This window comes from Grus americana, chromosome 1 (genome assembly GCF_028858705.1).
Source record: "Grus americana isolate bGruAme1 chromosome 1, bGruAme1.mat, whole genome shotgun sequence".
NCBI lineage: Eukaryota > Metazoa > Chordata > Aves > Gruiformes > Gruidae > Grus > Grus americana.
Window position 1 is genome coordinate 58170483 of NC_072852.1, and position 23216 is coordinate 58193698.

The window sequence follows — 23216 nt, forward strand, 5'->3', positions numbered from 1 at the left end:
TCTCAAGTTACACACGGAAGTGTCGTTAAAGGGGAAAAGGCAGAGGGAAAGGGATCCCCATCCTCTGGCCTTGGGGACGCACCCTTTCCAGGGACATTCTCCGTAGGGGCATCAACTTCTGTCCTGCTCCCAGCTGGCACCCTCCTGCCCTCTGCCCTTCCCAGCCCCGTCCTGCCTCCAGCACCTTCTCCTCGGTGTTGCCTCTTGTCTCCTGAAGCAAACGAAGAAGCAGGGAGAGAGCTGAATTATCGGGCCGCTGCGGCTGTATGTCACATCCCACTTCCACAGCGGGCCAAGCACAACCATTCCCTGGCAGCCCCCCACCAGCCGCCCCCACCGTCGCGGGTGTCCTGTCTGGAGTGGTGCAGAGCCCAGCCCCGAAGGAAAGAAAAAAGATCCTCCCAAGGGCTGGTTTGAAACAAACTTTGCTGAAAATATTAATTGGATTCCTGGAAGTGGATTACAAACATGAAAGCAGCACGTAGGTACTGCTGGTTTTTATAGGTTTAACAGAAAGGAACTTACTAGTGATGGTTATAAAGTTTTCAGATATTCAGAAACAGCCCTGGCTGACCAGGCTGGTTAGGATAAATCTTGTCCTTGCAGCCGCGGTTATGCAGGGAGGTCTCACGGCAGCGTGAGTGGACCTCCGCATTGAGACGGGACCATTAGACAGTCATTATCTAATCACTAATATAAAGCTGCTTTAATACAACCAAATGGACGTTTCAAATTATCACCTTGTCCCCAAACAAATCATGTCTGGCCTTGGGTCTAATTTGGTTACTCCGGGGTTGTGTGACCCTGCCTGGTCCTGCCCCGGGGCTGGCTGTGGCTGCGCCCTCCCCGTCCCTCCGGGTCCCCAGCCTCACCCGCAGCCGTCCCCTCCGCCTCTCCCTCCGTCGGCACGTCCTGATGGGCTCGCTTGGAGTAAAATCCTTAATGATTAAAGCATAAAAATATTATTCCCGGTGCTTACTGAGAGGACTAACAAGTCTATTAGCATCACCGGATTCCTTTCTGAATACATTTGCATATATTTTCTCTCTGCCCATTAGGCTGGCTGCCGTGTTTTCCCTCTCTGCCACTCCAGCACCTGCCGCACCGGGCTTTTCCAACCACGTTCCCAGGCCGGGCTGGAAAACACCCCCTTGGCCCCGGGAAACCGGGGAGGGCCCTGCCCACCCCTGACGGCACGGAGGCAGAGGTTGGGGAGGTAGGAGAAGAGAGACCAAAGGATAGCGTTGGCAAAGGAGCGACGGGGTAGGGACTGGCTGAAATTTGGTTTCCAGCCGTCAGAGCGGAGTCGCCTGGGGTTTCAGCGGGGCTCTGCAAGGCCACGCAGGTGCTGGTGAAAGCCAAGCCCCAGCCCTGGTGACCCAGCCGGTCCCAGGTGTCTGAGGTCCTTTTGCAGGTGGGCAGAGAGAGGTTTGAGATGTGGATGGGAGATTTTGGGGGAACAGGTTTAGGGTCCTCTATGCCAACAGATCCCCTTCCAAGTCATGCTTTGGTCCCTTTGCTCCCTTTCACAGCTTCTTGTCCCACCCAGGGAAAGAAGCCGCCTGCAGAGGCGTAAGACCATTGTGGGTGGCAAAGGTTTATTCTCTTCATCTTGTGCATTCCCAAGAAGAGCTAATCGGCCCCAAGCCACGGCGTTATCTCCTGCTGTGCTACCAGGAACCGCCATGTGAGGTGACCATGAGAGGGACTTCACCGGAGCAGCCCAGCTGAGCTCACCCAGCTGAGACACGGTGGTGGGGCTGGGATCTCCCCATGGGACATCCCCGTGCAGCATGCAGCAGGGCCCTGGCAAGGCTGCCGGGAGGGTGAGGGGCACCCGGACGCTTAGAGAAGGAAAAACTGGCACACAAAGTGGGAGCAAGTAAAAATAAACCTTCCCTCCTCCCTCCCTCCCTGCCGCAACACGAAACGCCTTGCACCGGGTGTCTCCCTGCCTCCCGAAATAATGCCGGGCGCTGCCACCGCCCCACACGGTGATGCTCTCTCCATGCCTCCCGTTTCCATGGTGACTGCAAGGAATGTCGCCAGGGTGACAGGGAGGCGAGCGAGCCAGGATTTGGCATTAAAAACGGGAATTTGGGGTTGTTGGGTTTCTTTCCCCCCCCCCCCCCCCCGCTTTAGTTCTATTTTTGGGTTTCTCTCTCTGCTGGTCTGGAAGACTCCTTCTCCTGCAGAGCCTCTGGGCCATGCGGCAGCAGCTCTGTTGAGGGCTCTTTCCCACCTCTGCCTGTCCTGCAAGGCGATGGCAATGGTGCGAAAAGATGGGAGAAGGGGGTTTCCTTCTCACTAAAGCATTAGTTTCCTGCCAGCAGGAAGGCTTCTGTGCTTTTGCCCTTGGAGGTGCTTGGCTGGGACTCCCCCTCCATTTCTGCTGCAGGCTGTGGCTCAGGCCGCATCCAGACCCCCAGGATTCATCCCAGAGTGGACCAGAGTGGAAAGTGATTCGTCATTCCCAGAGGGGATGGGGAACATGATGGGGTTGAACACCATAGGCCACCTCCATCTCTCATCACCTCTGCCCCCGTGACCGGGACAGCTCGGCCGGGGCAGTCCTGGAGCACTGGGGCAGAGATGGGACAGCCGGAGGAGGACGGCAGAGGGAGCCAGGCAGGTGCTAAGGAGTCCAAAACTGTGTTGTCTGGTTTAAGCACTCAAAGTCAGACCCGCCCAGGGCAGAGAGGGCTCATGCTGGCTTAGCTGGTGTTGCAGGAAAGTGGGACCTTATGTGCCCAAGCAGGGGCTACTGGCATGGAGGTTGCACTTGTCTTCATCCCCAGGGAGCAGAGAGGTCAGGCAGCACTTGCTCACCTTCCCAGGAGCTCCTGCTTCCCCCTACATCCCTCTCCAGCCATCCTTCCATCCACCCCTCCATCCATCCCTCCAAACATTCCTCCACCCATCTCTCCATCCTTCTTTCCCTCCTTTCCTCCATCCCTCCATCCATACCTCCACCCTTCCATCCCTCCATCCCTCCGCCCCTCTGCCTCCCCCATCCCCACAGCAGCATCGGGAAAGGTTGGCGGAGTGGGGCTATTTTTGGGAGCGTCTCCCTGGCAACGGCTGCCACCACCGTCTGTGGTGGCTTTTCCATAGGTGCTAAAATATTCCATGCTTCTTATTAAAGACGGTGCCGGTGGAGACGGGCGGGGGTGGCGAGTGTGAGCCACCCCGCTGCCAGGGCCGGCGAGCCTGGGGCAGCCGGGTCATGGCACCCCAGGGGTACAAGGACAGTGAGGGGCTGGTGGCATCCTTGATGCAACATCTCCATGTCCCTCCTGATGGCCCCGGCTGTGCCGGCTGCCTCTTGGCTACGCCAGGGTGCCGTGCCGTGCACAAGGTGCAGCTATTCATCCTCTTGCTGCCCAGGAGGAGGGAAATGCGGTGAGGTCTGGGGGGAGCCGGCGATGAGGAGCAAAAGGCAGAGGGAGTGAAAGCCAACCTGAAGTCGAGGGGGCTGCAGGGGCACACGGGTGCCTGGCGGCTTCACCCACCCCAGGAAGGAGCAAGATGTGTCAGCAGCATCTTCATCCCTTTACTGCACAGAGGGAAAAGGCTTGTTGAGGTGCCAGAGGGCCGGTATGCTTTCCGGCCGGGTACCCGTGCAGCTCCCAGACAGTAGTTCTTGGGATGCAGCCCCACGGACCCTGGGGATGGGTCTTTTGGGAAAGCAAGCCCCCAGCGGAACGTGAACAGGTCGCCGTACAGACGGCTGCAGAGGGGATGGAGGGAGGAGGCTGGTCCCGCTCCATCTGGGTGCCGCAGCTCCCCAGGACCCCCGGTTTGAACAGTGAGGAGCAGCTGTGGTTGGGCTGGGGTGAGGTGGCTGGTGCAGGAGGCTGCCATGCTCCCCATTTGCAGCTGCTTATCTGTGCAAAGAGCTGCTAAAAATACCCTCTGCTCCCCCTGGGGTGGGTTTGCCAGGTGAGAGCGGGCTGCGCTCGCTGCAGCGGTGCTCACTGATGCTGGCGGGGAATGGCCGTCCCTGCAGCATGTTGTGCGAGGGGGCATCCCTGTGCCAGGGGATCTTGGGATGATTTCGGGAGGGAGGGTCATGATTGCTGCAGCATTGAGACCCAGAGGGCACTCAAAAAGTGGGTTTTTTGATCTTTTTTGACTATCCAGCAGAGGCCTTAATGCTGGAGATGGCAGATGAGACACCGAGATGGAAAGTATGCCGATGGACCCCGCTGGCCTGGTGCAGGCTGTCCCCGGGAGCCTGTGCTACAGCCACTGCCTGCGGGGTCAGGGCTCTCTTCGGGGGGTCAGGCTTCCCTCCTGCATGAAAGGGGCAGCTTCGCTGCCGCAGGGTCCCCTGGCCCCTCGCCTTGCCACCAAGAAGTGACCTCTTCAAAGCCCCTGAGATGCTGCCGGCCATGGAGACCCAGGAGAGGTTTCCGGGTCAGGTTTCCCAGCGGGGTGGCCACGCACCACCCTGGAGCGCCAAGGTCGGGTCCCTCCTTGCCTGTGCTCCCGTCCCTGGCATCGCAGGACAGCCCCAGCGCTGCAGGATGGGGAGGCCGGGCTGTGGATGCGGAGAGGTGATGCCCCGCGGCAAATGCTCTGCACGAGCCGAGAGAGCCTGGTCCTTCCTCAGGGAGAGGTGTCAGCCCAGCACCCCAAATCCAGGTGGGAAAAAACCCCCTGACAGTGGATATTTCATCCCCTTGTGCCAGCCCGGCGGGAGGATTCACCTCCCCAGGGCATCCAGCGGCCCCGCCGTCCCCTTCTCGCTGCCGATGGTTGCGCTCTCGTCTCCCCCATGGCAGCTCCGCAGCGGTGCCTCCGTGGCTCTGAGCTCACACACGAGGATGGGCTAAAGTAGCGGAAAGCTGCTGGATCCTACCACAGAGTTACTGACTTCTCAGCTACAGACTGCATAGCAATCAGCGAGGGGGAGAGGCAGCCAGGGAAAGGGAGCGGAGCGCAAAGGGAGGAAGAGTGGAAGGGAAAGGGGGGATTTGGGGACCAAAGGAGGGGGGCAGCGAGGGGCATGGGCAAATAACGACAGGGAAGGAGGGAGCCAGGCAGGAGGGGAAGATCTGAACCCGTCGCCGAGCCACGAAGGCACATCAGCGTTCCGTGGGATGGACACTCCCCGGAGCAAAAAATGCTGAGGAGAGGCAGAGGCAGGAGGAGAGCGCTGGCGTGGGCAAGACAGAGTTAGGAGAGGAGCAGGTCGCGGTGGAGAAGTAGCTCCTCGGGGGCGGGGGGGGGGAAAACCCCAAGCCAGAGGCGAGCGAGGGCTGCAGAGAGACCTCCCCGATTCCTCCGGTCTGGCTGAGACGTTTCATGGTGAGATGGAGAAACCGGCCGCTTTCCCCTTCCTCTGATGTTGGCTCGGCACGGCTGGAGCAGGCGGCAGCCCTCGGCAGGACCCGGGTAAGAGGCGGTGCCGGGGCGCGCTGCTCCCCTCACCGGCATGAGACCGGGAAGGGTTTTTTTTTTCCTTAGGAAAATAATGTATTGTTTCATCTGCGCTCGCTCTGAGGAACAGCTATAAATATAACTTAGGGAGAGATGCGTGGCTTCATGTGAGCGTGCCAGTGAATAATAAAGTTGCCTGTGTGCACGGCGTATGCACATACGGCTACCGGGGCGGCTGCGGGCCGAGGGGCAGGGGTGGGTACCCGCCTGTCAACCTCCCCAACTTCCCTCCCCTTCCCTCGCTGCCCTGACTTCGGTCACTTTGCAGGTAACTTCTTCATTTTTTCGGCTCCCCGTGTTTTCTTAGAGCCTTCTCGCCCTCAGCTGGGTCTTGCTCACCATTCATTTCTCCTGCTCTGCATGGGCAATGCTTCTGGCCGGTTCCCTAAGGCAGCCTGGAGAAGAATGGAGCTGGACACCCATTCTCCAAGCACTGGGGTGTGACCGGGGCCGAAGCGGCCGCTTTGGCTTTCCTGCTGCCTGTGGAGCTTTTCAGGTTCCAGACCTGCCCCCCTCTCCCTTGCCTTCAAGCTCTTCTAGTCCCAGAATGGCTGATCCTGCTGGTGATGGGCCAACATCCTCCAGACAGGCAGGGTGCAAAGGGTCTTCTGGATACTGGGTGTGGGTGAAGGAGCCCAGGAGAAACTCTGCCCTTGCTCCTTGTTGGCAAGGCCAGTGTCTCTGCCAGGGTAGGAGCCGGCAGGCAGGTTTGCATGGCGTGGGCAGGTCACCTCCAACATGCCTGGTGCCACCTTCAGCCCCCGATGCCCTCTCTCCTGGGCAAATCACCTGGAGACAACTGAATCCCTCTGCCAAGAGCCTAGAGTCTCCTGTCCCCACCACCCAGCTCTAGCTCCATCCAATGGCAAAGCAAACGGTGGCTCCAGGGCCTCTCTCTTCACCCCTTCCTCCCTTCGCCCCCGCCGAGGGGTGCACAGTGAAGGGCAGATGGTGACAGTGCACGCGGGGGATGCATGGCGGAGGTGACATGACTCCAAGACTACCCTCAACCCCTGCTCCGTGCCCTCCTCGGCTTCTCGGGAGGAGGTGTCCATGGGAGGTGGGAGGTGTAGAGATGGACCCAGGGCCTGGGGTCACCTGGAGCCCAGGAGGGGACGGAGGGGTGCACGGGGAGCACATCTCGCTGAAGATGTGGGGACGTGCCCCCTCTCCATTCGCCATCGGAAGTGGCGCCCACAGATGCCTGAGTCACCCCGGCACGTGGCCACCCCTGTTTGTAGCCGCTGACAATAATAATAAGTACAGGGGGAATATGTGCCTGAGGAGGGAAATGTGAGCCTGCTGGGGACAGGGGATGGCGAGGAAGAGGAGTGATGCTGGGGTTGGCAACAGACAGGATGAGCTGGAGAGGGCTGATCCGGAGGGAAGTGGAGCTCCCTCTCCTCCACCTTTGTCCTCTTCCATCTCTCCCCTTCCTTGGGTGCCAAGACCGAGCGCCACGCTGTGCTGCGCTGGCAAGGGGCTGGCAGCAGTCCTTGCCCCTCGCAGACCCCTGCCATAGTTCACAAGGAAAGCCGGGAAGCGAGGAGGTGGCCAGGGAAGGATGGAGTTAGCTGTCAGAATGGGTCCCTGCTGGCCCCTCCGGCCGTTTGGCCACCCCAAGCTCAGCTGCTGGCCATCACCCCAGGAGCAGCTGTGTTCCCAGGGTGGTATCGCTGGCGGTAGGGTGCCAGCAAGGGGGAGGAGGACACGGTGATGGATACCTGTCCCTGCTGCGCACTGACATCAGTGCAGATGCAGAGCGGAGCGGTTAATGGCAATCTGCCCTCAGCAAGTTCCCACTGTCCTGTCTCGTTATTGCGCTGGGTTGGCTTAACCCGACAGTGTGGCTGGGGATCAATAGATGGATGCTCGCGTCTTAGCGATCGATCCCTTACTCACACGCGCGGCTCCCCAGCCTCCCGCTGGCGCTCCTTTTTCTGTGAATGGTAAGGACCGAGTGAAGCCGTCTGCGCTTGCCTCGCACTGCTGCGAAACCCCATCAGGCTAAATTCATGTTCCTCGATGGCTTTACCAGGGTGGAGGGGCCTCATATGGAGCCCCCAGAGGCAACAGCACCGGTTTTCCTCCCCAGACAAGGTGGCTTGACTGGGGATGGTCGGTCTTGAAGCCCCTTCCTCGGGAGAGATGCCGATCCTCTGGCAGTGGGGGGCTCAGGATGGGCAGGGGCCGTCTTTGAGCTGGTTCTCACCCTCAGACCTCTCAGGCTTGTTCTCCAGCTGTGAAGGTGTTGCCGTGGCCCGGGCAGATGAGGGATGGGATCCAGTGCGATCCTGTCCCAACTGCCCCAAAGAGCCATCCGTGCACCTCCATGCCCGTCCTCTCGGGAGCCGGCTGGCAGGCAACGTGCCTGCAGGGCTGGTTTCAGCATTCACCGGTGCATTTGGGGAGGAGATGCTGCCTGGGGCTGGCACCAGCCACGCTGGCACGGCAGCACCATTGCCGCTCTCACCGGAGAGGGGGGAGCAGAGGATGGAGGACAAGGTATCCTCTGCCCCGGCACTGCCCCACGCCACCGGCTGGGGACTCCTGCTGCCACTCTGCCCGCGCCAGCGCCAGCCCCTGCCACCATGGCGGCGGGCCTGCCCCTCGCAATCTGGACGGCTGGTTTATTTCTATGGCAACATTTCTCCCGAAATGCTTCAGAGGGAGCCTGGTGCTGTTGGAAAACGAGGGAGGCAGCGTCCCCCACTCTGTGCCCTGCAAAAGGTTTGGAGAAAAGACCCCGACACCTCTCCTGCCTCCCTCCTCACCTCATTCCCTCCCTCCCCCGCCAGCGGCACTGGTGCAATGAGCTGTCGGCCTCGTCCCGTCTGCCTCTCTGCTGCCTGTTCTCCCTTCCCCTGCCTTCATCTTTGCTCTCCCCTCTCTTCTCGCCAGCTCCTTTTCTGCTCCGGGCCATGGCATTTGCTGGCAGCCTGCTTAGGCACCCACGCAGAGGGGCCAGCTGAAAAGAGACTTATAGAAAGAGGATGTCAAAAGTGACTCCTCTATAGAGGAGGGTAAAGCAGCCCTGGAGCCCCATGAGAACTGTATAGATTGGTCCTGCCAGCAGCACGGTGAGCACAGTGGCTGAAGGGCACCGGGGATCCCAGAGGCTGGACAGGCAGGCGCTGCATCCCTCCGAAAAGCTCGATGGCATTACGAAGAGGCGGTGCCTGCCACGGGACTAGACCCGGCGGTCCCAGAAGTCCTCTCCTCTCCTGTCCCCGTCGCTCCCACCACCAAGAAAGAGCCTCGTGTCTGGGTGGAGGCGACCAGGCAGACGCTGCGGGCAGCACCGAGTGCCGGCGGGCGAGAGGCAGGTGAGCAGGCAGGGCGCCAGCGGGAGCGAGCATCGCAGCCCGGAGGAGCAGGGGTACGACAGCAACCTGTAGTGATGGCGGGGGGGGGATATTGCAGGCGTAGCAGCATGCAAATGCAGCTGTGTGTCCCGCTTCACACCGCTGTCCCCCTGCACCTGAGCCTGTCCACGCTGGCAGCTCCCACCATGTTGGGGAGCCAGGGGGCAGGTGGGAGGAGGGGGGGATGGTGCTCCATACCGCAGGCACTGGGCAGCGCTTAGGCTTGATGTCTTTCAGGTGCATTTGTTTAACTGGTCAAGCTGCAGTCAGCAGGCTTGTAGCAAAATAGTTGATCCGCTCTCTGCAGAGTGCAGTTTTGCAGCTTACCTGGGATGCTCCCTCGGCTGTTTGTGAAGCCCAGCAGGCATAACTGAAAGGGGAGAAGTTGGGACCACCTCAGGAGGCTGGTGGCTCTGCTGAGCTCCTTGTTAGAGTAGCAACAAGGGTTTTGGGCGGTGATTTTTTTTTTTCCCCCTATCGCTGATGGGTTAGCGCTGAGCAGCCAGGCCAGGCTGGGAACTCAGCCCTCACGCAGCAGCTGAGTGTGGAGCCACGGCTGCAGCCTCTCTCAGTCAGGGGCTTGGTGCAGAGCTGGCTTCACCTCGGCTATTGCTTGCCCTTTGCTGCTGTCGCTGTTGTTATCATTGTTCATATCCCATTTGCAGGCACCTGCCTTGCTGGCACTTTGCAGAGGCAACAGCAGACCGTCCCTGCCCTGTCAGGAGTGCAACCGCAGCAGGCAGGCAGATGATGTTGGCTACCCTTACCCCACTATTCCTGTGCACCGATAACAATCCTTGTCCCAACTAGCCCAAAGCCATCGAGAGGCCACATGTAGGCAGCCCTCCTGGCCAGGCCGGCATGGGCTCAGGAGGGACTCCGTGCTGGAGAGATGCTGAGGCGCAGGGACGCTGCTGGGGACAGCCTTTCGGCAAGGCTCCTGCAGGGCAGGGTGCTCAGTAAAGGGAGCTCCTGGGCTGGGGGGGTTAGGGGAGATGACCTCTTCACTGGTGCAGTCGTGCTGAGAAGCTGGAGGAGGTGACTTGAGCACACTGCAGCTGCCCAGGACGTGGGGACCTTGGGAACACCCCAGCACCTTCGTTTTTTCAGCTTTGCGGGTTTTGCACCAACCCTTCAGGGCCTAGTCCATGGTTTTGGCAGGACGGCTGCCGGGGCAGACGTCAACCCCAGCATTTCCCTGGGAGCAGATGAGACACGGTCTGCGCCCTGGCTGCCACAAAAGCCCGGCTCCTTTTTGGCCAAGACCACCAGCCAGGGAAGGCCAGGGGCCTCCTGAGCATTTAATTTTCCCTGTGATGCCAGCCACAAAAAATAACACCCACCTGCCTCACTCGACAAGAAAAAGTGGGGACTTGCCCCCAGCGGCCGCCCCAGCAGCATCTTCTTAACGCTCCTGCTCGGCCGCTCCCCAGCCCCTGCCTCTTGTCCCCCCAGCCCCATTTTGGCTTGAGGAGAGCAGGTGAGCGTCCATGCCAGTCGCACCAGCCCCGCTGTGGGGTCCCCCTCCTCTCAGCCGGGATCCCAGGGAGCAGACGGCCGCTCTTGCAGCGCCGTTGCCCAGCCGGTGCAGCCGGAGCAGGGATTGCCGGGGCGGTGTGGGAGCAGGCGGGAGGTGACGCTGTCACCTTTCTGTGCCTCTTCCCGACTTTGTCATCCTGGGGACCTTTGTGTGGATCCCATTTTTATCTGTGTTTTCTCCCTCTCTCTCTTTCTCTCCTTCTCTCTCGCTTTCTTCTCTCCCCCTCCCGTCAGTATGTGGGTTGATCACTGCTCAAACTTTTAATTCAGATGGTAATTGGAATAATAATACGGGCAGAATCCTTCTGGCTCCGTTGCTGCAGCTGGCTTCAGGGAGCTATGAATAGCTCTGAGTCACACACTGAGATGGTTTAACTTCAAATCATTTTGTTTTGTTTTCATATTACCCATCCCCAGGCTCCAGGGCTTCACGGGGTGGGGGGAAAAAATCCCCCCCTCTCACTCCACCCCAAAATATGAACTGGGCAGAGGCACATTAATAAAATCCTCTTTTGGAGAGAGAAACTGGTCAGCGGATCATGCCTTGCGGGGCAGATGGGGACTGTTGGCACTTACTCGATCTATTTATAATTATTGAACGAAAAGGCAGAAGTGTGTATATAAAAATGGTATAGAGTTGATTACAGCTTCCTCCCCTCACCTTCCATATGTCACTTGCCTTTTTAATATGGTAAAACTCTCCCGCACGGTGACTTGTGCCTTTGCGCGTGTTTGTACAGCACCTAGCACCCAGCCCTGCCGGCACCGAGGAGCGAGAGCTTGGCCGCTGCTTCTTGCAGCGAGACAGCCCCACGGCACCGAGCTGCCCTCTGAGCCCCGGCATGAACCCCGGGAGTGTTTGTGAGGAAGAGGATACGAGATGGAGTTACAAAGAGGATGGAGAGGACAAACCAAATGTCATGGGTCTGCTCTGCAAAAAGCCAAAGGGGTCCCCTCTCTGCTGTGGGTGTTTCCACCCTGACTCCCCAAGAGGTGAGAAGACAACTGCCGTGTTGTCACCATGCCTGAGCCGGCAGGATGGGTCTGTGGATGCTGATCTCAAAACCGGACGGTGCTGCCCAGTCAGTAAGAGGAATAAAGGCACAAAGTGCGGCACAACCAGCGGCTGCAGTATTGACCACAGACAGGAGGGAAGCATTTGCCAGACGACTCCAGATAAAGCAAAGACTAAGAGTGTAAAAATACTCTGGGATTTTTCCATCATCGTCGTTCACGGTGTACGTCCCAGAGCACCAGATACGGTTGTTATAAAAAGAGAAGTGGGGGAGTACTTCGGCGTGGACTTTTCTGTTCTGTTTCATGAGACTCTTCCACTGCAAATTTAAGGAAGGATTGTCAAATATGATCTGCTCTGGCAGGGGCTGGAGAAAGCCTGGGATGTGCGAGGCACTGCACCGTGCACTGGGATGGAGCGATGGAGGCATTGCATCAGCACCACGTGCCCTGACGTTATTATTAGCCCGCAGATCCCTTGGAAAGCGATGGCAGCAGCCTGGCCCCACGCATCTGCTCGGGGTCAGAGCAGCGCTGCAGCGGCAGCGTGGGCTGGTGCAATGGCCTGTGCCGCTGGAGCGTGGCATCACCCGGGATGGCAGGGATGACTGCAGCATGACGGTGGTGTCCCCGGCATCGCTCAATCTAGGGCACAGGAGGGGGAAAGCGTTTGGGAAGGAGGGAAGGGCAGCCCAGGCTGCAGGGCAGGAGGCGGCTGTTGGCCCCTGGAGACCCACCTGGCTGACAGCTTCAACGCTGCAAGACAGGGGCTGCGATGCCCACACTACAGCGGCTTCCTGAAGTGCCGGGGGGCTACCTCAGGCCATGAAATACATGGGTGTTCATGTATGCTGGGGACAGGAGGGGTGGAGAGGCATCTCTCTCAGAACCGCAGTCTCCTGCCTAGCATCTCCCAGGGTGTCCCACGCTGCACCCGCTGGTGGGGTTTCATCCCACTCCCCAGGAGCTGCTGCTGACTCCCCAGCTTCCTCTGGGCACATGTGGGTCCCAGGAGGCAGAAAACCTCCAAGAAAGGTCCTCGGGCATGCTCCAGGATTTGCACCTCTGTCCTTGGCCAGGCTTTCCTCCCCCTGGTCTGTGCAATAGGCAGCTGCCTGTTCAGGATGGGAATAGCGTCCCCTTTTGCCAGAGGCATCTCTGAGCCTTCCCCCTTCATCCCATTTGTGTTTCAGGTTTCCAAGGAGCAATGGGACCCTTTCACAGCCATTTGAAAGGAGCTGGCATAGAGTTTGGGCTCCTGGTTTAGCCCCTGGCCTTGCCGAGCTGGTGGCACCCATTTTGTAGTCAGGGACGTCAGCAATGGCCCTGGGCCACCAGCTGCTGAGGAGGGATGGTGGCTACATCACCTCCTGGCGTGGCATCTCTGGGGGGGTTAATGTGAACGCTGGCCCAATGTGATGGCAGTCCCCAGCCCAGGGCTTCTTGCCTGCCTGTCTGTCTTTCCCATGGCGTCCCCGCACGCTGTGGGGGTGTGTTGGGGTGGAAGCAGTAAGTGGGTTTATTTTCGTTCGTCTCCTGGCTCTTGCCGCTCTGAGTTTGTGGCGCCCGGTATTACTAACGCTTCCTTGCGCCAGCTGGCAGCGGGGGATGAATCAGATCGGCAGCACCATGGCACGAACCCCTCGCTGGCCGGCCAGCTTGGTGCGATGCCTCTGGCCAAATTGCTGGTGATGTCTCCTGCCTCTGCCCAGGGTGAGCCCTGGCACCAAAATGCCAGTGGCTTGATCTCACCGCCTGAGATCTCTGGGTCTCATCTCACACCTTCCCGCAGCTGACCTGCTGGGCCATGGTTGTCCCCTCTGCCCCATGCTGCCTGCCCGGGGCTGTCCCTAATGCATGCTGGAGGTCTCAGGTAGCTTCATGAGCTCCTCTCTGCCCACTGGCAGCATCCCTGAGCTGGGCTTGCCTCTGCAGCCATGGGGACCCGGCTCATCCTCTTGCTGCCAAAAAAGCACTTTTGCAGTTGATCGGTTCCTCTCCCCCGGTCATGACCTCACAGCAGGCAGTGAGTCACACGATGACATCACAGACCTTGGTGATTGCTGTTCTCCCCATAGCAAAGACACAGAGATGCCTGGTCCTCCCCTCCGCTCCCTCCCAAACACCCTGGTGATCTAAATGGAGGGATTTTGGTGACTGCCTCTTGCCCCACGAGCATCGCCAAGGCTGCAGAAGCTGGTGCACTGCTTGTCAGTGTCACCTGCCTGTGTGACCTGGGCTCTGGGAGGATAATTTGGATCCTTCCACTTGCTGCAGCCCCAAGTGTTGTGAAAAATGTCATGGCTGCTTGGGATCTCTGGGACAACGGAGAGGGTCTGCCCAGAATCTCAAGGCTTGGAAGATGATGATGATGACGATGACAACGATGACGAATTCAGCTACCCCTGCCAATCCACACGTCCTCCACCCCAGTGCAAGAGCCATGACAGCTCGGGTGACAGTCAGGTGGAGGATCTAGGGGAACCCGTCCCATTTTCCCTAAATCCCAGGCACTCTTACATGGTGAAAGACGATGGAGTGAAAAATAGAATATATGCCAAGAGGGTGACTAAGCATGCACTGGAGCTTGAGGAGGAAGCTCAGGAGTTTCAGGAACCATGTTACAAAGACACAGAAATGCCTGGCAGCTTGTCCGAAGATGAGGACCACAGCTGGACCTGTCACCTTCCTGTGCATCAAAAGTCTCACGTTCTCCGAACTGCCAGTATGGCACCATGCGGTTCCTACGACTCTTTCCAGTGTAGCGCGGGCAAGCACTTGGGGATGGATGCCTTTGCCCCATGGGCCCATGCCAGTGACCCTTATCTGGGGTACCCAGAGCGCACCAAGGGAGCAGAGCCCCACATGCTGCACAAGGAGTCCATCGGGGACAGGGAGCTCCCATCCCTGCATCTGACCCATGACACGCTCAGGGAGGAGAACGCCATGCTCAGGAGGGTGGTCAGGAGCATGCAGAGCTCCTTGGAGAGCCAGGCATCCACAGTGCAGAGGCTGGAGAGGCAGCTGAAGGCCAGTCTGGCCAAAGAGGAGAGGGAAGCCCAAGAGCTACAGTCCTTTGTCCAGCGGACAGAGTGGAGTCTCCAGCTAATGACCCAGCGGGCTCTGGAGGCAGAAAGCAATGTGGAGAAGCTGAAGCAGGAGATCTTTATTCTCCAGGGAGAGCTGGAGAGCTCCAAGGTGGAGAATGAAAACCTGAGAGCGGGCCAAATGACTGACCTAGGGGCTGTGAAGCACAACATAAACTTCGCCTTGCAGAACCTCCACAAGATAATAACGGGTGCAAACTGGTCCATCAGACAGCTTGTCTCTGGAGCAGAGTCCCTGCATTTTGTTGCTGAGGTCCTTCAATCCACTGGCAAGATTTCCGAAGTTGAAGGAGAAAAAGAGCTATAAAGTTAATTCTGTGTGGGTCTTATGCATGATTACATGGACCAAGACCACCAGTTTCCCACTACAGCCTGTACTAAAATAATTTGCTCTCATGTGCTGGAATGTGTGTGTTCAAATTGTTAGCCTTTATTCTTCATGGAAATAGTTTTCTTGTGATTAAGTACAAATTGCAGGTAGTGATGTGGTTTTAGCTGCTGATGCTCTGTTCTGGCACTGTGGAGCCAGAAGCAAACGTTTTCCAGGCTCTGAGCTGCAAGGTCCAGCCGTGGTGGGCTCTGCGCAAGAGGCCGTGCCACAGCTCTGGCTGACTTGAGCTCCCGTGTGGGAGCCAGGAGGAAGCACAGCAGCATGGGATGCAGAGCTCTTAAACAGTGCGCCCATCCCTTCCCTCAGCTGTACCAGCCAGAACCGGAGACAAGCCCAGCCCTTGAGGTACCTACATTTCATCTGCTTCCTTTGCCCCTTCTCGGTGAGCTGGGGAAGATGAGAGCAGAGATCTGGGTGCTGCTAGACATGGTTGCAGTGGGCAGAAGCTCCTTTGGTCTTCCTCCTCTTTTGGAGCTGACCACCACCTGGGCCAGAAATCCGAAGTCTCTAGAAATTGTGCACCTGTTCCTGGAGCTGGGGAAAGGGGTGGTAGTGGTGGTCAGAAACCTTTGGGAAGTTGTGAAGTATCCGTACGTGAGCTGTGGCAGTGCCTTTCCTCCGGCGTCAGTGTCAGTGCTGGCTAAGGATGAGCTTGGCTTATGCGGGCTGGCTTAAGGAACGGAACATTTGGAGAGAATGCCCTTCCTCTCCTGGCTGGAGCTGGCATAGAGGAGTGTACCTAAAATACCCACCTTTGTCACCTCCTAAAGACCTGTGGGACCCTGCAGTCCAAACTCACCATGTAATCACTGAAGATACATCTTAGCTTTATCCTAGTGGGGCCATCTGTGGGCATGAAGATGCTTCATCAGCTGGCCATGCCTCAACATTTCTGGTGAATTTAGGTACCAACCCCAGTTTCTGCTGTAGGTTTACCCAGCTGCACAACAAAATTTCTCGTATCTGGCCAAACTGACCCTCCTTAAAGACTTGGGCACTGTAGGTCAGTGAGGAGGTGGGTGCTGGCAGAGTTCAGTGCCAAAGCGCTTTTTCCTGATGGGAATTTTTTGGGCAGCGGTTCACTTTTACCTCTATATGGTGAGTTGCGGACTACAAGGTTGCTGTCCTCTCCTGGTCCTATAATATCCCTGGTCTGAACAACCATGTTTGTGTTGCCACAGGGCTTAAACTGCCTCAAGTAACCTTGGTTTCTGGAGGAGATACTACTGGTTAATCTTCATCCCAGACATGACAATGGCAGTGCTTGCACATCAGAAGTGATGTCTGGAGATCATTACTTGCTGCTTTCTAGTCTGTGCTCCTAACTGCTGAAAACTAGTGGTCACCCTTAGCCACATGAAGCCCCGTTCTGCCATTCACTCATCATCACTGATGATGAGACCAGGATGGTTCTCACCAGCTTTTCTGTCCCCGACAACATTGCTTGCTGTTCATCTCTCCTGTCTGTGCATGACTACTTGCAAGCAACTCTAAACCTTGGATTTGACCCCAAAATCCTTGGATTTGTCCCAGATATGGCAACCACTGGTTGCTCATCGGTGAGGCTGGGGGAAAGCGAACTAGCTGGCTGTGTCTGTGTCCTGCACTCCACACTGGCTGCTGTAATCCAAAGGTTACAGTGCAGGATTAGCATGGGTGTACAAAGCCCTTCCTAATCTGTGAGTCATTACCCCCTCACTGTATTTCACTTCCCAGCAGCTCTGTGCAGGCGGGATAGGTCTCCTCTTGAGTCTTCGGTTTCCCCGTTCTTCAGTTCGGGGAGGATCGGGGTCGGGACGTAACATCTCCTGGACATCCTCCCCAGGGCTCTGCTGCTGAGCCGCTCCTTGGATGCTGTACACAGGGCACATCACAAGGTCTGTTTGCTCTAACTGGCTTCTCCTTGGCTACCCCTAAGCCCTTCCTTTCCATCAGTTCTCCTTTCTGTCTCTACCCATCGCTTTTCTTCTCCTCTTTGAAACGGGCGCGATGTTCTGCACCCCCTGGAAATAAATTCCCTCTGGGTCAGGCTGGACTGATGCGGATCCCTGAGGGCTGCTGTGCATGTCCGTGCTTCGTTAGTCCTTGTGCGCGAGGTATTTAGCCTGGCTGAGCTCTTGTCCTAGTGTAAGCTATGATATTAATAAAAGGGCTCAGGGCAAGGGCCCTGCAAGCTGCTCAACCGTTGTGCCCTTGATCTGGAGAGCGGTGACCGCAACAGCCTTGCACCTTTCTTGGTGGTAGATGCTGGAGACTGTGGGGGCTGTGGGCTGTGCAACCCAGTCTGCATCCATCAGCTCCTCACCTGCCTGAGCCAGGCTGCAGCACGGTGCCTGACAGACACCTCCAAACCCATCCTGAGCAAAAGGCTGGGAGCCCTGTGCCCCCCAGCTCCGGGACTGGGACGGGTGTTGTCAAGGGAGGCTCTGACTGGGTTTTGCTTCATCCTTCTCTGCAAGGCACGTGCCCAGGAGCAATCACAATGGCAGCACGGCTCCCAGCTCACCAAAGGTGAAACCCAGAGCCGCCTGGTCCCATGTGAGTGCTGCTGCTGCATGAGATCCCGTGTGCTCCCAGCTCCCGCGGCCCCCTGACACCTGATGATACAGCGAGCCATGGGCAGCGTCCGAGTCAACCGGTGAGTAACCCACTTCTCAAGGACTGCTGCTGCCCAGGGTGGCCTGTTCCTCCTCATCTGGCCCCTCAGGCCCTACTTTCAGCCTGCCTTTTGGTATATTCTTCTCAAATTATCTGCCAGGGGCTTTTCTGCTCCAAGATATGGCTCCTCTCTCCTTCTCCAATCCAAGACACACCATACATGTGGGCAGTGCTCAGAGGAGGAGTGCTACAGAGGAGAAGCAAAGCACTGCATGGTTCTGGATCAGAAATTACAGATTCAAACAGTGCTGCAGAAGCCCCCTATCCCCAAGATTCCCCGGGAGTTGCAGCTCCAGCCACACGTGCTTCCCCTGCTCCCTCTTCCCACAAGAGGAGGACGAGGGTCACGAAGCCCATGCTGGAGGGCTCCAGCTGACATGTCAACACTATGGGGTGGGAGGGAGGCACTGACAGCCCGACAGGTCCTGGGAAGCCAGGGCTTGGTGGTCACGAGGGAAGAGTGGTCTTGGTGGGTCTGCGTACTCCTTTGATTTCCTCAGTGGTCAGAGCATCTTCTGCCATCACATCTTTAAGGAGTATCTGCAACCATAGACCCAGCAGCACACAAGGGGCAGCAGCAGTGCCTCCTGCGAGGGAGGGGAGCTGGAGGGGCAAACGTCTCCCAGAAAGTGTGTGGGGAGCTTCTCCCAGGGAAATCTGCCAGCATTTTGTCTGTTGATCTCCAAATTACACCTTTGGCTTTGGATGCGGGATGCTGGGAGCCACGCACGTTGCTGTGGCAACAGAATTGTCCTGAGCGCAGGAAGTGTATAAACATTGTCACCGACGCACCATGAAATCAGTGAGGAGAACGGAGGAGAAAATAGAAACTCACAGCATTATATAATGTCAGGGCCAAAATGTGGCCAGACCGCGGGCGCTTGCTCCCAGGTTTCCTGGCTCTCCCAGCTGCTGTCAGGTTTCAAAGCCTTGGGTCCCTCCTCACCGCAAAGGCTGGAAGGAATTGCAGTGCTACAAGCTTCTCCTGCTTTGCTGCCCTGCTAGACTTTGCCAGATACAACCTCCTGGCAGCAAGACTCGGTGAATATGGCAGCCGAGCTCCACCAATTTGGTCAGGGTGGCACCATGGTGCAATAACCAGAGAAATGTGCTGTTGTGATATTCAACACCATAGTATCTTAGCCCTGTGAGCCACCCACGTGTCTCCCGCCCTCGCTGTCTCGGTGGTTGCTGCTGTTCTTCATGTACTTCTGCTGGAAATGCCTGTTTCTTCTCTTCCAGGTACAGCATCGTCTCGACTGAAGAGGATGGACACAAGGTCTCTGCGCTGGGCAGCATGAATGGGCACAGCCGGAACGGGAAGGGCCATGCCCCCCGGCGGAAGCACCGCAACCGCTTTGTGAAGAAGAACGGCCAGTGCAACGTCTACTTTGCTAACCTGAGCAACAAATCTCAGCGCTACATGGCCGACATCTTCACCACCTGTGTGGACACACGTTGGCGGTACATGCTTATGATCTTCTCCGCCGCCTTCCTGGTCTCCTGGCTCTTCTTTGGCTTCCTCTTCTGGTGCATCGCTTTCTTCCATGGTGACCTCAATGCACCGGCAGTGGGAGGCGGTCCCTCTCTCCTCAAACCCTGCATCATGCACGTGAACAGCTTCCTAGGGGCTTTTCTGTTCTCAGTGGAGACACAGACAACCATTGGGTACGGCTTCCGCTGCGTGACTGAGGAGTGCCCACTGGCTATCATGGCAGTTGTGGTCCAGTCCATCGTGGGCTGCGTTATTGACTCCTTCATGATTGGCACCATCATGGCCAAGATGGCAAGGCCCAAGAAGCGGGCCCAGACCCTCCTTTTCAGTCACCATGCAGTCATCTCTGTGCGGGATGGCAAACTGTGCCTCATGTGGCGGGTGGGCAACCTGAGGAGGAGCCACATTGTGGAGGCCCATGTCCGAGCCCAGCTCATCAAGCCCTACATGACAGAGGAAGGGGAATACCTCCCCCTGGACCAGCGGGACCTCAATGTGGGCTATGACGTGGGCCTCGATCGTATATTTTTGGTCTCACCCATTATTATTGTTCATGAGATTGATGAGGAGAGCCCGCTCTATGGGATTGGCAAGGAGGAGTTGGAAACGGAGAACTTTGAGATTGTTGTTATCCTGGAGGGAATGGTGGAAGCCACAGCCATGACCACACAGGCACGAAGCTCTTACCTCGCTAGTGAAATCCTTTGGGGTCACCGTTTTGAACCAGTTGTCTTTGAGGAGAAGAACCACTACAAAGTGGATTATTCACGCTTTCACAAGACCTACGAGGTAGCCGGCACACCTTGCTGCTCAGCCCGGGAGCTGCAAGAAAGCAAGATGACTATCCTACCTTCTCCCCCACCTCCCAGTGCCTTCTGCTACGAGAATGAGCTGGCTCTCGTCAGCCAAGACGAAGATGAAGATGATGACGAAGTGGGTGTGGTGTTAGGGGGCAGCACTAAAGAAGAGGGAGGCGTCATTCAGATGATGGATTTTGGAAGCCACCTGGACCTGGAGCGGCTCCAGGCAACTCTGCCCCTAGATACAATCTCATACCGCAGGGAGTCGGCCATCTAACTCCTCCAGCCTCCCCGTTCCACACCTGTTGCCCACCGTGTCCTCCTCTGTTCTGCACCTGTACGTAGCTGGATAAGTCCCTTGCCCACCAAAAAATGCCTCCCGTGACTGCCTCTCAGCCCCTGACTATATCAAGGCCTGGAGCTGCTCTGATATATTCCCTTTCCCATGAAGTCGTACTGCCTGGAAGAGGAGTGAGGATCCACTGCTCTTCCAGTGTGCGCAGCTTGTGCTAGGATCCCTTTCCTGCCCAGAGGCAGGAGAGCAGCACGCCTGGTTTCTCATCTCTGGAGAGGCAACAGGAGTCCATGCCCTCAAAGGACAGACCAGGACCTGCAGCAAGTATCTCTGCTACTGAGGCAACAGCAGACTTTCTGTTCCCTCTTGACGTGGGTAGGCCCCATGGCTGTCAAGAGTCAAGACCATCACTAGGAGAGGAGCGATACCCGAGCACTGACCAGATGAGGATGGACGGGAATGTTTAGGACTCCTGGAGGGAGTGGGGAAGGATCTCAAGGGAGGGGTTTACTTGCATGTTTATTGCTTGTTGCACATGACTCTCTCTTTGTATATAAAACAGAACGAGAACTGAAATCCATATTCTTCCACTGCAAATGCCAAGCTAGGAGACAAGGACATTCTACGTAGCCTACTCTGCACTCTCCTTGGCTTTTGGCATCTGTCACCTCCAAAAGCAGCTCGGCTCCACGGACTCAGACCCAGTTCTCCCAGTCCTCTTGAAAAACACATCCTGCTCCTCTCCTGAGACGCCTGGCAGAGGAGGCAGGGCCCTGTGCTTGCACACTCAGACTGCTCCCTGGCATAGCGTGGCCAGGATGACAAGACAAGTGACCTGACTGGACAGCAGACCCTCAACTTGCTCCTTTCACCTCCTCCGTTCTTCTCCCTGCTGCCATCAGCTGTAAAACTGAATTTGTAACTATTTATTTTTAATAAAGTCTAATATCCCAGGGGGAGGTTTGGAAGCAAAGGAGAGACCCCAAGGCTGCAGGTTGGTATAGAGACTGATGAGAGTTATTAGTGCTGGTGTTTGCTGTTTGTATGGCATTGGTGCCTGGAAACTCCACCACGAGGGCTCCCATGTTCTGGGCCTCCCTGGTAAAGACCTACAATAAGAGGCTCAGAGAATTTGCTTGGGGAGAAGATAATACAAAATGTATGATATAGAGGGAAGCATTTGCATTAAAATTACCAGTAGGATGGGTCAAACAATCCTACTTGCTTTGGAGATAACTAGAGTTTTGCCCAGGGAATGGTTATAGATATACTTGTATGGGCAGAGACATGCAAGACACTGCTCTAGAAATAAGGCTCAAAAACCCCATATAAAAACCACCAAAACCTCTTTTTTTTTTTTTTCTAGAAGCAAGTAAGAATTAGGGGAAATAATGAATGAGGGCATCAACCAGAGCTAGACCTGTAACATCACTTTGCTGTCATTTCACGAAAGACATGAAAACCTGGCAAGCCTTTTCCTTTAGGAGCAGCAGAATCACTCCTTCAGAACTGTAGATGATATGAGGACAGAAGGAGAAACAGGTAGATCAGGAAGCTGCTCTGGACACCCAACAGTTGTGCAATGGGAGGAATGGCTGAAGAAACGATGTCCCACCCAACCCCTGATCTACAAAGCAGAAAAACATCATCTTGATATCAATTTGGAATTGGTTCAAGGAGCAAGAGGAAGGGGGGAAGAAGCAGAAGGGGAAGGAAGGAAATAGTGGGAGTGAGAAGAAGAAGCAGGCACAGGAGGCAGGTGGAGGAGGAGGAAGGGAAAAAGAAGATGAGGAAGTGACGTAATATGGGAGTACATTTGAGAAAGAGCAGGGATAGACTAACAAGACGGGTGTAGACCCAGACGTGGCCATTTGTTGTCCTGGTGCATAGGTTCTGTGGGGGGACAGCTGCCCTGCATAGGTTTGCTCTGCACCCAAGCAGTGATCTGACACCTTTGGCAAGCCTTGCCAAGAACAGAAGAGGAACCGGCAGGAGGATGAGAGAAGAGCAGACAGGTGACATCCGAAGAGCAGAGCATCAGGAGAGGGCAGGGGGAAAGGAAAGGCATCGCTCCTGATGCCTCAGTCTCCTCCCATCGGACACAGAGTGGGGACAGGATCTCATGGATCCTGGTGTCTCCTGGCTTTTCCCATGTATGACTTGATAAGCAGCCTTGTTTTTCCACATGGGTTGCTGTCCCACCTCTCTTCCCCATTGCTAATTAATGAAGTCCCTCCCTCCTTTTATTATTTATTTATGTTCCCCAGAGGGAATAAGCAGGAACTGGTATTGACCTGGCTTTTAATATAGCTTTCAGAGCTGGGTGCCTGCCACTGGCCATGGCAGTGGAAACAAACTAATGGACCGAGAGAGAAGGACTCTGTGCGAGGACACGAGCATCCAGGACACAGATTGGGGTCGTGGCTCCCAGGAGAGGGGGAACCCACATGGGTGGGCACCCCCTCACAGAGGTACGGCATCCTTCAGAGGCACATGGCAGCACCCAGTGGAGATGAAGTGCCCACAGCCCGTTAGCTCTTGGGAGGCTCATCTCCAAGGAGCGAGCGTGCAGGGAGCCCAGGCAAGAATGGGGCAGCTAGGGTGCATTGGGGCCATGGGCATGTACAGCTGGGGCAGTGGAGGTGGCACACAAGCCAGCACTGCCACCCCTCACTTCAGATGGTGGGATTCTTGGGGGAAAGATGGGAGAAGGTTGCAATAAGGCTAAGGGAACAGTGGTATCTCAGCTCCCTCTGTATGTTTGAACCTGCTGGCCCTTTTCAGCCACACTTGGCATCACGATGGAGCCGAGAACAAGGCATTGAAGAAAACCCAGCTAAACCCTCGCTGTTCACAATAAAATTGGAAGAAAGCTGGCAACGCCATCACACTGTTAGAGAGTTGAGAGAGCCCAAGGGAGAGGCAGGGGATCAAGAAGGGGTCTTAAGGGGCAGAGGGAAGGAGAACAGCTAGAGTACAGGAGAACAGAGATGATGGGTAAACCTCTGCCCATCAGGCGCTCTTCCCACAGCTGTGCTTATGTTGCCAAAATGGCACATTCCTTGGGCACACATAGCCCATCCGATGGCATGATGCGGTCATTCCTC

At 56.6% G+C, this 23216-nt stretch overlaps 2 protein-coding genes across 3 annotated transcripts; both read left to right on the forward strand.

Annotated features, from left to right (window-relative positions):
* The first annotated feature begins 5032 nt into the window (after window positions 1–5032).
* Window positions 5033–21065, forward strand: KCNJ4 (potassium inwardly rectifying channel subfamily J member 4). Of its 2 annotated transcripts, XM_054813434.1 has the most exons (3): window positions 5033–5400; window positions 17321–17499; window positions 18762–21065. In XM_054813434.1, exons 2-3 carry the CDS (start codon window positions 17462–17464, stop codon window positions 20089–20091), a joined length of 1368 nt encoding a protein of 455 aa, XP_054669409.1. In that variant the 5' UTR covers window positions 5033–5400; window positions 17321–17461; the 3' UTR covers window positions 20092–21065. The 2 variants fall into 2 exon arrangements, with proteins under 2 accessions (XP_054669409.1, XP_054669408.1); XM_054813433.1 differs by lacking the exon at window positions 17321–17499.
* LOC129201758 (endosome-associated-trafficking regulator 1-like) lies at window positions 13659–14777 on the forward strand. The gene has a single exon (XM_054813435.1). The coding sequence runs from the start codon at window positions 13659–13661 to the stop codon at window positions 14775–14777; it is 1119 nt and encodes a 372-aa protein (XP_054669410.1).
* Window positions 21066–23216: the final 2151 nt, after the last annotated feature.